The sequence below is a fragment of the Nansenia antarctica genome (genome assembly GCF_963989245.1).
Source record: "Nansenia antarctica genome assembly, chromosome: 10".
NCBI lineage: Eukaryota > Metazoa > Chordata > Actinopteri > Argentiniformes > Microstomatidae > Nansenia > Nansenia antarctica.
Window position 1 is genome coordinate 6,956,598 of NC_137680.1, and position 15,587 is coordinate 6,972,184.

Consider the following 15,587-nt stretch of genomic DNA (forward strand, 5'->3'; position numbering starts at 1 on the left):
GGCGCTAGAACGTGAACGCGCGGCGGAGAGACAGCGCCAGGAGGCGCTAGAACGTGAACGCTTCCAGATGGAGCGCGACCGCCTCCAGACGGAGAGACAGCGCCAGGAGGCGCTAGAACGTGAATGCCTCCAGCGCCAGGAGGCGCTAGAACGGGAACGCTTCCAGATGGAGCGCGACCGCCTCCAGACGGAGAGGCAGATGAACGGAGCGGAACGTGCGGCGGAGAGACAGCGCCAGGAGGCGTTAGAGAGGGAACGCATCCAGTACGAGCGCGAGCGCCTCCAGATGGAGGGGGCGGAACGCGCGGCGGAGAGGCAGATGGCGAGAGAGCAACTGCACGCAGAGAAGATGGAGGAAATGATGCAGACCATGCGCGACGTGTGCATCAGCAGAACTCCGTCGGCCTGTAGCTCCAGAGTATCATCCGCACGGCCCTCTCGAGTGCCATCTCCTGAACCCCCCGCCGATGGCTCCATGACCCCCGCCAGGACTGTCCAACTACAGGCCCAGCTGACCACCTGGAAGGAAGAGGACCAGGGACCCGACCGCTACGCGGCCCAGAGGGAGCCAGCGTCGCTGCCCGGGGGGGGAGTCATCCCCCAAGAGCGTAGCACACCCCTAGGTCCTCCAGTGCACCAAAATGCATGCAGGCCGGACACCCAGACCGTCACTCCAGCACCGATGATCCACTACAGGATGTTCCCCCAGGTGGAGGGACCCAAGTTCCCCTTCTTCAAGGACGAGGACAGGAGCCAGTATGTGGAGCTACGCATCTGCCTAGACACGCTCTTGGACAACTCCTGCTCCGAGTCCTACAAATATGCGATTCTCCTTCAGCATGTGAGGAACCCCAGAGCCCACAACATGGTACTGGCCCATGCCTCCGCACCGACACCTTACACCAGAGCGCTCGCTGACTTGGATGCCCGCTACGGTCGTCCCTGGAACCACGCCCTTGCTGAACTGCAAGCCCTCGAACAGCAGGCCCCCATCAAGGATGACCGGGCGCTGGATGACTTCGCGCTCCGAGTGCACACCTTGGTTGGAATGCTGAAGACGCAGGGCCCAGCTGGCGCCAGCGAGATCAACAGCACCTCCAACGTAGAGCGGCTGCTCCGCAAGATCCCACGCTTCCGGCAGGAGAGGTTCCGGCGACAGCAGCGCGTTCGTAACCCCGAGAAGTTGGGTCTGAGCATGGCTGCCTTCGCGGAGTTCCTACTGGAGGAAGTGCATGACACCAACGTAGACGCCATGGGTTACGCTGAGCCGAAGAAGGAGAGGGAGAAGGGAGACCGCTGGGACGGGCCGAGCTCGAACAGAGGACGCCCAGTAGGAGTGCTGCACACGGAGGAGGAGCCTCGGAGAGAGAGGACCATCCGACCTGAGGGAAAGGATTCCTCTCAACCCCCTCCAAAGGGACGGAGAGGTCCACCGCCATGTCCGTACTGCACCAGCGAGCACTGGCTCAATGAGTGCAGTGACTTCAACAACCTGAGTACCGAGGCCAAGCAGAGGTGGCTCGAGAAGAACCAGAGGTGCTGGAACTGTGGGCGCGACCATCTGGCGAAGAACTGCACCTTGAGGAGGAAGTGCAACCGCTGTGAGGAGGTCCACCTCCACATCCTACACGAGGTCTCCCTCGCCAGGTCCACGGAGGGCAACAGAAGCCCTAGGTCCGGTCGCGCACCGGAAGAGGAAACCCCTGTCTACTACCTAGACTCGCCACGGAGCAGCGGCTCCAAGGTCCTACTGAAGGTGGTGAAGGTCCGACTGCACCACAACAACGCTGTGTACGACACGTACGCCGTTCTAGACGACGGGTCGGAACGGACCATCCTTCTCCAGGGGGCAGCGCGCCAGTTGGGGCTCCAAGGGACTGCGGAGAAGCTGACTCTGCGCACGATACGTCGCGACCTTAAAGAGGTCACCGGGGCGAGAATCAACTTCTCTATCTCCCCGGCGGGGCGGCCGTCGGATAGACATCGGCTTCAGAATGTCTTCACCGCCGACCAGCTAGCGCTCTCCCGCTACGACTACCCCCTGGAGAGGTTACGCGCAAGATATCCCCACCTACGGGGAGTAGACCTACATCCGATAGAAGGAGCGGAGCCAACCCTTCTCATCGGCTCGGACAACGCTGAACTGATCGTGTCGCTCCGTCCTCCGCTGAGAGGACCACGAGGCTGCCCGATGGCTGTTAAGACTTCGCTTGGGTGGGCCCTCCAAGGCGCTACCGAGTGGAGAGAGAGGGACGGGAGAGCTACGTCATCCCTCCATGTCCGAACCGAAGAAGCAAACCAACCAACCGGACCGCCTGGAGTGGAATCTATTGCTGCCAGTGCACCTGGAACAGTTAGTACCACAAATGGTTCACCACAGGATGACCAACCGAGGAAGAAGTCTCTGTGGACAGAGCATAAGTCTCTGGATGGGAAGACCTACTACTACAACTCCCAGACTAAGGAGTCCCGGTGGTGGCGCTACCGTGCCATGGCGGCAACAGCTGTTGCCGAGGAACACCTGCAGGTGGCCATGCACCCTCACGTGGCCGAGGTCAGCATTGACGCACCCGTCAACTCCGTCAAGTACACGTCAGCCATGAAAGTCTCAGCCAGTATTGTAGACGCCTCCAAGGAGGAAAGGCCGAAGTTGGCGAAGAAGAGAGTAAAGTGGAACCCAGAAGAGGAGGCCAAGCAGGCCTTCAAAGAGCTTCTGGAGGAGGATGGTGGTTCATCCGACGCGTCATGGGAGCAAACCATGAGGATGATCATCAACGACCCACGCTACAGCGCCCTGCCCAAGCTGAGTGAGAAGAAGCAAGTGTTTAAGGCCTACCAGGCTAAGAAGGAGAAGGAACAAGCCAAGCAGCTCAGGAAGAGGAACTGTGAGGCGCTGACGAGCATTCTGGACAACATGGCCAACGTCACCCACTGCACCACCTGGTCCGAGGCCCAGCAGTACCTGCTGGACGACCCCTTCTTCGCTGCGTACGAGGCGCTGGAGACCATGAACCAGGAAGACGCTCTGCTCTGCTTCGAGGAGCACATCCGCGCCCTGGAGAAGGAGGAGAAGCAGAAGATTCTGCTGAGGGAGAGAGACAAGATGTCCGAAGGTGCCGTGGTACTGGTGAGGGACCAGTCCCTTCCGCGCGCCGCCTGGCAGACAGGCAGAGTGGTCGACACTATCACCTCATACCTCGCGCTGCTGGGGCAGCCTAGCTAGTGTGCCTTCTTTAGTTAACTGAAACCGAGGGTTTCATGGGGCGGCTGTTGTGAAGGCCCACAGTTTAGTGCCAGTTTTAGTTTCCCCAAACCAGCCCTATTTTTGCCCCTAGTATTTCCTTTGTTATTTTCTATACAATTATATACGTTTCGTGAAGTATATGTATTATTCTTGTAATGTTTTATGCATATGTTTGATGACGTAGTATCCGGGGTGTGTCTGTGACCCGGATGTTACGTTCGGTGGTGCCTATATAAGAGCCGGAAGGGCGGAGTCAGTCAGAGTGTGTGTAGAGAAGCCGAACGAGAGAGAACTAGAACGAGAGAAGCAACGAAGCCGATCTAAGATGGCGGATTCAGCAGCGAGCACACCGTGCAGCAACTGAAGACGCCAGGAAAAGCGATTCTTGAGTGAGCCACTGTAGCCTGTTAGTTGTGTTCCCGTTGGACCGTCTTGCCAGCAGCCGGCTGTTCACCGTGGGACCAAGCGGGACGCCAGCTGGACATTAATCGTCGTCTCCACGAGCAAACACAGACTCCAGCGGAGCTTCAACGCGGACCACTTCGTCGACGCACATGCCAGTCAACCAGGCCTCGACGCGCACCACGCCACTGGACTATAGGCCTGTTCAGGCCAGAGACTGTCAGTGAGTGATTGAGAGTGTGTGTGGCCGGCCGGGTGGGAATGTATATATGGGGATGTATACAACCGTCGTGTAATAAATGTGTTGTTCATCTGTAATACCGTGTGTTAGTTGTTTGTAGCTTCAATGCTAATGCTAGTTGTTTGTAGCGCTAATGCTAATGCTAGTTGTTTGTAGCGCTAATGCTAATGCTAGTTGTTTGAAGGCTAATGCTAATGCTAGTTCCCTTGCTAATGCTAACGACCTTAACTGCTAGTCTAACGGTTTGCTGTCGCCCCCTGCCTGTATCCTCTTATACTGCCTATTTAGCTCCCTTAGTTAGATAACCAGCCCTTTCCTAAAAGTATACAGTCCTTTTCAGCTACTCCCTGGTTACAATTATTATTATTATTATTATACCTCTTTCCTCCACTTGAGTTCGCAGAAGATTCTCTCAAAGCACTCGTGCATGTAGTTGAACTGGACACCAGGGATTGAGGTTGAACACACAGACACAGAGACAGAGACAAACACACACAGATTCACAGAGACACAGGACACGAAAAGAGGGTACATTTTCAGAAAGTGGAATTCATATAAAATAAAATAAAAGGATTCAATTACTGTGTGTCTGTGTGTGTGTGTGTGTGTGTGTGTGTGTGTGTGTGTGTGTGTGTGTGTGTGTGTGTGTGTGTGTAGGACTCACGTAAGGTGTGAAGATCTTGACCCAGCGTGGTTTCTTCTCTCCCCGAGCGTACTCAAAGCAGAAGGCCATCCCCTCTTCATCAGTGTCCCACCTCTGCATCTCCCCCCATTCAAATGCTATCACCTGGTTCTGGATGATGGAGAGAGGGTCAACACACACACACACACACAGACACACACACAGACACACACACACACACACACACACACACACACACACACACACACACACACACACACACAGACACACAAACAGACAGACAGACAGACACACAGACAGACAGACAGACACACAGACACACACACACACACAGACACAGACACACACACAGACACACACAGACACACACACACACACACACACACACACACACAGACAGACATACAGACACACACACACACACACACCTCCCTACCTCTAGTGTTCCCTCCTCAGTGCAGGCGTGCAGTTTGAAATGGTGTATGCTGATCGCCGTGACGACGTGGCCTTTGCGTCGGGAGTCACAGGAGCAATGAGGGAATATTATCTCATTGTAGCCTTCACAGTCCCGCAACATACTGAGATACTGAGAGAGAGAGAGAGAGAGAGAGAGACAGAGAGAGAGAGAGAGAGAGAGAGAGAGAAAGAGAGAGATAGAGGACCGATTCACATGACCAATTCAGTTAAAATATCGGTAAATGTCATCCAGCTATCTGGTAGCACAGAGGGACGAACCAGGGCCATGTTCTTCTGCTCAGCTAGTTTCTGTAGCTGGTAGGACTTCTCCTCTGCTTTGATGAAGCCCTTCTTCACATCCTCCACAGCCTGACAGAGCAACAGATACGGAGGGAAAGTCAGTCAAAAGATACTCACACGCACAACATTTACCATTTACATACACGCGCACACGCACACGCACACCCACCCACCCACCCTGAGAAGCCCAGCAGTACCTGGTGGAAGCAGTAGTTGACCGCCAGCTCGTTGTCGTTGAGCAGTATCTCCTCCTCGGTGGTGAAGAGCCACTTGCGGACGGTGAGGCAGGTCCCGGGGACGGCAGACGTGTAGTTCTGAACATACAGCTTGTGGGGGAACTCGTTAGGAGCCAGCTTACGCACTGAGAGAAGGAGAAGAGTAAAAGAGAGCACAGGGAATGAGGGTTCTGTGTGTGTGTGTGTGTGTTTGTGCGCGTGTGTGTGCGTGTCAAACACTCATCCACTCTCACCGACACAACTCCCTTAAGAGTCAAATAAATCAGGCAGCAATTGAATCTCCAAACCCTCCAGGTATGACTAAGTGTTTAGTTTGTTTCTCTGTGACAGAGGAGGACCAGCGGGCCGGGGCTGGCTCCCTAACAACAAACACAGCCTATTGATTAGAGCCTGGTTAAGATGGATGGAGAGAGAGAGAGAACATCTCTGTACAGCAAAGGGGACCATGTCAGCAAGCTACTGGGAGGAGGACTCATAACATAAAGATAGAACAAAACGTTAGCTATCAATTATTAAGGGGCTTCCATTAAGCTTTTTACTAGCTTACAAATGCACTCTAAACTCAACCACAATACGAGCTGCTTTGGAGTGTGTGTGTGTGTGTGTGTGTGTGTGTGTGTGTGTGTGTGTGTGTGTGTGTGTGTGTGTGGGGGGGGGGTTACGCAGATTAGCTTAACAAAAGAGGAATACATAATAGATAATGAGAGAGAGGGAGAGGGATTAATGGAGACACACACAACTACCCAGTGCAGAGAGTGCTGTACTGCTCCTCCCTACACACACACACACACACACACACACACACACACACACACACACACACACACACACACACACACACACAGCCAAAAGTTAAGGTCAAAGCTAGCACATGGAAAAAGACTATTAAAAAACACCAACACACACACACACACACAGACACAGACACACTTACCGAAGGAGTGGTTGATGACCTCAAATAGAGCAAAGTAGCTGGCCGTTACGCTGTCCATTCCTACTTTCATGACCACAGCCTGAGACAAGAGGGAGAGTCATGTGCAATGGGTTAGTGTGTGTGAGAGATTGTGTGTGTGTGTGTGTGTGTGTGCGTGTGTGTGTGTGAGATTGTGTGTGTGTGTGTGTGTGTGTGTGTGTGTGTGCGTGTGTCTGTAGTTACCTGGTAGACCTGGTCAGTTGTGCAGTTTTTGCGGACCCTGATCGTGACGGTGGTTTTGTCAGGCATGGCTATCCTCAACTCAACATCTGATACTCCATTATAGTTCTACAGAGGGAGGGAGGGACGGAGGGAGGGAGAGAGGGAGAGAGGGAGGGAGGGAGAGAGGGAGGGAGGGACGGAGGGAGGGAGAGAGGGAGGGAGAGAGGGAGGGAGAGAGGGAGAGAGGGAGGGAGAGAGAGAGAGAGAGAGGCGGAGGGCCGGATGAGTTGGTGGTCACAAGGGCACTCAGAGGCAGACAGGCAGGCAGGCACAGACACAACCCCCCCCAGATGACAGGACGAGAGGGAGAAGAAATATGACATGGGATTATAACACAAACAGGAAAAGAGCTTAAGCAAGGACACATTTAACAGATGGAGCAAAAGAAGGAAACAGGCACACACACACACACAACCCAGTATTTCCAACACTAAAAGGTCAACACAAACACATAGACATAGACAACATCTCCCAGTCTGGCACTCTCAAAGGGACTGGTTCACCTCTTCAGATGCAAATAGAACAAATATAAACACACACACACACACGCACGCACGCACGCACACACACTCTCTTACCTCATCAGACTCAGACAGAAACTCTTGCATGATGTCACTCTCCCCAATCACTCTGACAGAACACACTGCAGAGAGAGAGACACACACACAGACACTGTTAGCTACACACGACGAATCAGAAACGTATTCCCCAACTCGACTCATTTTCGTCTAGATGTCCGTCTTTTCCTTTTGCACTTTCTCATTTGACCTCCGTCGACAGCGGTAGCTCCCTCTCACACCGTTGCTCTGGGTGTAGTCTCCACATTCTCTTTCTCTCTCTCTCTTTTATATAAGTTATTTTTTCTGAGTGGGGCAGTCCCACTCATATTTTTCATTTTTATTGACAGTACAGTATAGATTATGACAGGAAGGATGGGTGAGAGAGAGAGAGAGGAGGGATGACATGCAACCAGTGGGTAGTGGTGGTCTAGTCTAGTGGATAGTGAGTTGGACTTGGGATCGGAAGGTTGTGAGTTCAAATCCCGCCTGAAGCCACACCACTACTAGTGTGCCCTTGGGTAAAGCACTTAGCCCTCAGTTACTCCAGGGGGAATGTCCCTGTATTTCGTAATTGTAAGTCGCTTTGGATAAAAGCGTCTGCTAAATGGCAAAATTATTATTAATTATTACATGCAGGATATGTCCCGGAATCGAACCGGGGACCCTGCGGTTACATGGTCGACGCTTAACCCGCTACGCCACCTAAGCGCCCCTCTCTCTCTCTCTCTCTAACTCACCTTTCTCCAGGTACTCCTCCAGGCCCCTGCGCCGCGCGTCCAGCTGCTGCTCTGACAGAGAGAAGGGCCATTTCCCGGGGAGTTTAGGAAAGGTGTAGTTGGCAAACTCTCTCTTCAGGTTCTGGTGGAGGATGGCAAACTCCCTGTACCGCTTGGAGCACAGCTGCCTCCCCGCCATGTACACATTATACACCTACAAGGAGAGAGACACAAACGTTACATACAGTACATACATACAGGTTACAGTAGTACAGGCCTACGTACCTGTACCCATACCCTTCCCTTCCTTGCGTCCTCTCCTCCGTCACTTCACTCTCTTCCTACTCTCTCTTCACTTCACCTCCTCTCCTCTCCTCCTCTCCTGTCCTCTGCTTCCCTTCCTCCTCTCCTTCTATCTCTCCTTCCCTTCCTCCTCTCCTCCTGTCCTCTGCTTCCCTTCCTCCTCTCCTATCCTCTCCTTCTATCTCTCCTTCCCTTCCTCCTTCCCTTCCTCCTCTCCTCCTCTTCCTCCTCTCCTTCCCTTCCTCCTCTCCTCCTATCTCTCCTTCCCTTCCATCTCTCCTTCCCTTCCTCCTCTCCTCCTCTTCCTCCTCTCCTCCCCTTCTATCTCTCCTTCCCTTCCTCCTCTCCCTCCTCTCCTTCCCTTCTATCTCTCCTCTCTTCCTCCTCTCCTCTCTTCCTCCTCTCTTTCCTCTCCTCTGTCCAGGTAGTGATGATGTGTGTGCCCCTCCCTGTAGAGATTCTCCTCCTTCTCCTCCTTTTTGGAGAAGGAAGCGAGTGAAGGGGACAGAGGAGAGGTGCACGGCAAATCAAGTTTCCTTCCTTCCTTCCCACCACCCTCACACTACCACAACTCCCTCCTTTCCTCCCTCCGTCGTCCGTCCCTCCACCCCACTCACCACGAACTTCTCCTGGTTGAGCTCGGCGTGTTTGTACGTGGGGACGGAGATGGGCACGGCCTGCTTGTCGGAGTAGTCGTAGCAGGACTGGGCGGAGCCGTCGTCCACCGGGTCCAGACAGTCGGCCTCCTGGGGCGGCACCGAGAGGACGGCCAGGTTCAGCTGCCTCTCCCCGGCCCGGATCAGGTCCACCACCTGCTTGTGAGTGGCCCCCTCCACGTTCACCCCGTTACTGTGACAGGGAGAGGGGGGGTTATTCGTTTTCCTAACACAACTAAGGACAACTACACATGATAAATAGACTTGACTTATTTATTATTCCAAAGCGGCTTACAATGGCCTCTCATTCACTCATTCACACACTCATTCACACACGCATTCACACACCAATGGCGGCAAGCTACCGTGCACGGCACCGGCCCGCTCATTGGAAGAAATGTTGGGGTTGCCCAGTGTCTTGCCCAAGGACACCACGACATGTGGCCAGCCGGGGTTGGAACCGCCGATCTGCCGACCTTGCGATCGTTAGACACAGGCTCTACCTCTTGCGCCACAGCTGCCCTGACAGCCACAGCCGCACTACAGATCAGATTAGTGTGTGACTAAAGACAACTGCACCTCATGAGTGTGTGACTGAAGACAACTGCACCTCATGAGTGTGTGGCTAATCTTAGATAACAACACGTCAGAGCAGCCTGTGTTGTTGACAGCACTGCAGTTGCATATTCTATCAACTTTCAGTGCCCTTACCGTACATGTACACACTAGGGCTGCAACGATTAGTCGACATAATCGCCGACGTCGATCATAAAAACTCGTCGACGTGGAATTTTAGTGTCGACTAATCGTATTAAAAGATTAAATTTAAAACAACTTTTTTTTTTTTTTTTTACGGTAGCCATGCAAGAATCAGCTGGGTAAGTTTTAGCTAACGTTGTTAGCCAACTGGCTAACGTTATATTGTTAGGGTCGTAATGTTTATGTTAGCTTTACTGTTACATGTTGGAAAACAACGTCTCATGGACAGGGCTGTACATGCTATGAGCGTTTGTGCTATTAATTTATTTGCCCTGTGGCACGCGTGTGACAGACAGAGGCGCTTGTATGTAACGTTACGTAGCAGGGGTTTTCCATGTTGAAGCCAGGAGAACGCGAGATGAAATGAAGTGAGGGGTGGTCGCTATTAAAATACCAGGTAGTCATGGTGGATGATCATGAATGATGCTTGATAAGTGAATGCTATTTCAATTATGTTGAGTCCACCAGCGAGCTGTCTGTAAGATAAACAGCGCCAAGCGTAGCCTACTAACGTGAGCTGTCTGTAGTCTAGCCAGCAATGCTAGCTAGCCAATCAACTAGCTCTGTGAGCAGCTGTAGCTTGGCGTAACGTTAGGTTAGATAGCTAGTTAAGCCGGATTTATGCTTCTGCGTCGCCATTTACGCGCAGCGAAAAGCCACACGACTAATCGCGCCTAACCGAAAAAATAATCGACAGATTAGTCGACTACCAAAATAATCGTTAGTTGCAGCCCTAGTACACACACACACACACACACACACACACACTAAATACAGAGGATACGTACACAGGTAATCATGTGATCCACGAAAAAAGAAAAGAAGGACAAAGGTTCCTTCATGAAGAGATCAATGCCCCATAGAGAGAGCACCTGAGACACTGCTGACGACATCACCAGAAACACACGACACAGAAAAAAAGTGCACATGTGTGTGTGTGCCTCACGTGTGTGTGCCTCTGTGTGCGTCTCCTTTATAAAAAATACAGAAACTCTTGAGCAGTCAAAACAGTCTGTCATTTCCCTAAATCATTACTCTTAAGACTGGTTAATGTGAAACTGGGAGCTGATAAAGTTGTGAAAGGCAGACAGACACTTGTGTTAAGAAGACTCCCGTCTAATAGGCACCAACGTGACATTTCAAATGGAACCATTAAGGAATGCCTATCAGTACTCTTTTTCTATGCATATTAACGACATAGTGTCATTCCTAATCCTATCACCGATATACTGGCAAATATGAGGGGAATAAGGTAGATGGGTGGGAGAGTGGTACATAAGGAGGGGGGGGGGGATGAAAGACAGTAGGAAACAGAGAACGGAGTGGATGGTGAGGGGGGGGGGAAGGAGAGAGGGTGAGGTGGAGTGACACACAAGTCACACACAATCTGATTTTCCTATGGCTAAAGCTGGTAGAGGAAGATTCCAACAGCAGACTTTATAACTCATGAGAAACACACAACTACTGTATTTGGAGGAGGGGGATCAGTCAGTGTGTAATCGTGAATTCTTTGACTTTTGAGTGTGGTCTTACTTATGTACATGTTTCCCAATTCCGCTTTTGTGTAACTACAACATTGTGTAGCTACAGGGCTACATAGCCCTCCAAACTGAGTTTTTTCAGATGCACACTCCATTTCATTGTGCCATTTCATAGGGGAAGATTTTCAAGCAAGCTGAAAAGTGAGTGGCACTCCAAAACGAGGGGTAGGGGTAAAACTTTGAAATGGGATTGGGCCTTTGTATATCTCTGTCAAGAGGGTGTGTGTGTGTATGTGAGTGAGTGCAAGTAAGGGTGCATTATGTAGACTGTATTTCTGCTAGACCAAGAGTGAAAATGTGTGTGTGTGTGTGTAAGTGTATTTGTGTAAATGTGTGTGTGTGAGCATACTGATGAGGGTGTGTCTGTGTGTATGCGTTGACTAAGTGTATCCGTCTCCAAGAGCACAATGTGTGAATGTTTATGCAGAGTGTGGTGTATGAGTGGGTGATGGTACTCTTCAAGAGGGTAAGGGGCTGAGAGAGGCAGGAGTTTTCTGGACCTCACTGTGTATGTGTGGGTGTGTGCACACATTAGTGAGTGAGTGTGTGTGTGTGTGTGTGTGTGTGTGTGTGTGTGTGTGTGAGTGAGGGAGTGAGAGAGACAGGAGTTCTCTTGGCTAAGGAGTATTGATTTCAGAGAGAGCAATGGAGAGGCTCCACATCAGCTAACACTCTGGGACTCCACTGTGTGTGTATGTGCATGCGCAAATGTGACTGTGTGCATGCACCATGCATATATGCGCTTGCTTATACATGCTTGGAGGGTAGGTGTGCAAAAAACATAAGAACCACCCCTAGGGGTTAAATAGCAGTATACTTGCTGCTTTTAATTATTATTATTCAGAACCAAGTGCTTTTGCACAAGTCCTAGCCCTGGACAATCCAGATACACTGTACAGAATATTGTGGCATACAGTGTAGGCTAGATTGGAAACTGTTTCCATACAGTGATTGGAGCCGACCAGTTTAAATAGAATCTTAATCAGAGCTAACATTAAACTAACCGTAACAGCGAGACATAATAACCTAACCCTAACCGAGTAACATGACATGCTGAACAAGGACTTCAAATTGAGGGCCACTGATGCAGCAGGGTGTAGCCCAGGGGAGGATATGAATCTGTATTTTTGGGAACCCTTTCAGAAGCACTTGAGGGTGGTGGCAGCTGTGTCCCTCCCTCCATTACAGAACATTAGAGCTTTGTCTCCATCTGTAATGCAAGAAGCCATTACAATTCCCTCAGCTCCCCGATACAACAACACATGCTACTATCAAGTGTGTTTCAGTTTCACAGCCCAAGTCTGTGGAAGGAGTCAGTGGTCTGCCAGCCAAGCTCAGACGTCCAGTATGAGTGTTCTTGTCCAGCTCATCAAGGGCTAGGTTCTAAGGGGCTGGCTGGGCTGGCTGTTTCAGTTGAGGTACAGGGCAGAGAAGTCATAGGACTCCATGGTAATGTTGGCATCTGGACAGAGGGATGTCTCTGGCATACATATGTAACTTCTCAAGATAGGCAGAAAGGCACACACAGATATCGGGGTCACCAAACTGCCAGACTACTGCAGAAAAACCCAATGCAACGCAGCGAATCACGGCCAACGAATCAAAACACAGAATTACAGGGAAGCACACCCAATCAGATCTGAGGCCCATTGAGCATCCCCCCAACTCAGTCCCTTATGCTGTCTACTCCTATCCATGGCAACAGGACCTGTGATCAAGCTACCCCAGTGCATACTAACACTGCTGCAAAAACGACAGACCACCACTTTCCTCCGCATCAGCACCCTCATCATCCACGAAGGTGGAATACTGTAACTATTCATCTATTATAAGGAGGTTATTATCAAATAGGTCGTTTTTTCCCCCAAATAGCTATATTTTGTAACTGGGTTAATCCCGGAGACCTATGTATACATACGTACATGTATGTATGGCCAGGCTAATTCGTTACGTAGCCTAATATTCAAAAGCAAGTAACATTGGCTAGCGTACATTTGTGAATATGATGGAGTGACCCACCACTAACTGCCCTTCGATCTGGTTCAGTACAGCTAAGGACAGGACTGACTTGTGAGAACACAGGTCGTGGTGAGCTTTTTACTGCATGAGCGTAAACCTGTGAAGGAAGGCGTTTGTATTTCCCGAGGTCAGTGTGACTGGAATTGCTAATGAGCACACCGAGCTCTCACACACAGACCGTCTTTCATAGGGATGGACACTGTACAGTTATTCTGCCCGCAAAACACTGGTGGTCCCAAACACTTTGTGCCTGTAACTCTCTTATCCCTCTTATCTATCTGAGTTATCCAAGTATACATAACCCTAAAGCTAAAGCTGTGGAGCGTTGATACTGCACTACATTGAACCCAATATTAAGAATCATACATAGAGATCATTATGAATAATGACAAAGCCTAGTAATTTGCCAGCAAAGCAAACAACAGCCGCAAGCAACAACAACAACAACAACAACCACTTCAACTTTATAAAAGCATGAACGTGATTCACACCGTCCATCATCATCATAGGCACATTAGTAGTAGTGGTCGCTATCAGAAAAGGGGGTTTGTTATTTTTTGGTCTGGCAACTCGTGAGTTTAGAATGATAAGGTTCCATCTCCGTTTAGGGCAGTTCAGAGATATTGAGCGTCAACGTTTTTACATTCCATTATGTTTTGTGAGATGGAACCTTTGTATTTTATGAATTACTAACTCAAAAATGTCAACATAAAAAAAAAATAACACCACACAGGCATTAATAAACACCTAATGGATCAGATTATGTAAAAAAACTCAATTTGGACAAAAAGGGAGATAGAACCTTATAATTCTAACATCACTCTTCTCTCTTCTCATCCCTGCGACTTGTCCTTCTGTCCTCCGAGTGAGAGGAGCAGCAACAACACAGGTTATTGGCTTAGCTAATGCTAATCTAAGCTAGCAAGGTAAGGTAAGCTAACTTTGGAGAGCCAGTTTGAGTTTTGCTTCCACGAACTTACACTTGGAGAATACGGTCCCCTTTGGAGACACCGGCTCTGTCAGCGGCGCCTCCCGGCAACACGGCACTGACGTGCTGCAGCGGGGCGTACAGTTCCCCGTGGATGCTCCGGAGCTGCCCGCCTTCGCTAACCTGTCCCCGCACATTGAAGCCGTAGCCCGAGTCGGACTTGACTATCTGGACCGTTCGCGGGCCTGACGTGACGGTGGTGGTGGTGCCCCCCGGTGTCGAGCTGACACCACCGGAGCCGTTAAGAGGAGAGGATGGGTGGTGAGGCAACGACGGAGGAGCTGATGGACTGATACATCCCTCTCCCTCGACGTCAGACATTTTACTATATTGTTTTAGACCCTTGGCTGGTCCACTAAAGTATTGCACAGTTCAGGTATGCGGCGAGCGTAGTGGCGAGCAGCTAGATAGGGAGGTAGGTAGGTAGCTCTGGCTGGCTTGGCTCAGCCCAATTCGACGCTGCTAATGCTGCTCGAGTGACGATTCCGAATCGACAAGAACAGACTCCGCCCACCTACTTCCGGTGTTTATTAAAACATTATTTTATTCCAAATAATAGTTAAACTTTTTTTTTTTTTAAAGTTTAAAAAAGGGTAAAACAACCACACATTATATTCAACTTATCTCTGGAAAAATGACCGGAAAAAGAATTATATACTGTACAAAAATATTTAGGTAGGTAGCTTTGGCTACAATGTTAGTTTCCCTAAATATAAATTTATGTTTATAGTTATATATGTCCTATATATTATATTTATCAAGCAGCTAGATAGGTAGGTAGATAGGTAGGTAGGTAGGTAGGTAGGTAGGTAGGTAGGTAGGTAGATAGATAGGTAGGTAGGTAGGTAGGTAGATAGGTAGGTAGATACTGTAGGTAGGTAGGTAGGTAGGTAGATAGGTAGGTAGGTAGGTAGGTAGATAGGTAGGTAGGTAGGTAGATAGGTAGGTAGGTAGGTAGATAGATAGGTAGGTAGATAGGTAGGTAGGTAGGTAGATAGGTAGGTAGATAGGTAGGTAGGTAGGTAGGTAGATAGGTAGATAGGTAGATAGGTAGGTAGGTAGGTAGGTAGGTAGGTAGGTAGATAGGTAGGTAGGTAGGTAGGTAGATAGGTAGGTAGGTAGATAGGTAGGTAGGTAGGTAGGTAGGTAGGTAGGTAGATAGGTAGGTAGGTAGGTAGATAGGTAGGTAGGTAGGTGGAGGCTGGTGACTTCCAGAATTGAGGAGGCCAAAAAATGTTCCGCTTGCTCGCTTCACTCGCGATGGAATGTTCCCTGTTCTTCTTATCTGTCTTTGTTAAAAATTATTAATTTGTGTTTGGCGGTACTGA

At 50.1% G+C, this 15,587-nt stretch overlaps 1 protein-coding gene across 1 annotated transcript in view; it reads right to left on the reverse strand.

Annotated features, from left to right (window-relative positions):
• The window catches only part of snx27b (sorting nexin 27b), a gene marked incomplete at its 5' end in the record, with an annotated part of 19,732 nt that extends 5,152 nt beyond the window's left edge, over window positions 1–14,580 (reverse strand). Inside the window, 11 exons of the mRNA XM_080540882.1 lie at window positions 4,266–4,325; window positions 4,552–4,680; window positions 4,967–5,116; window positions 5,266–5,355; window positions 5,484–5,647; window positions 6,457–6,535; window positions 6,679–6,783; window positions 7,296–7,360; window positions 8,015–8,207; window positions 8,914–9,145; window positions 14,252–14,580. Of these exons, the coding sequence (XP_080397008.1) occupies window positions 4,266–4,325; window positions 4,552–4,680; window positions 4,967–5,116; window positions 5,266–5,355; window positions 5,484–5,647; window positions 6,457–6,535; window positions 6,679–6,783; window positions 7,296–7,360; window positions 8,015–8,207; window positions 8,914–9,145; window positions 14,252–14,580 (1,596 nt within the window). The remainder of the gene's footprint in view (window positions 1–4,265; window positions 4,326–4,551; window positions 4,681–4,966; window positions 5,117–5,265; window positions 5,356–5,483; window positions 5,648–6,456; window positions 6,536–6,678; window positions 6,784–7,295; window positions 7,361–8,014; window positions 8,208–8,913; window positions 9,146–14,251) is intronic.
• Between the last annotated feature and the right edge of the window lie 1,007 nt (window positions 14,581–15,587).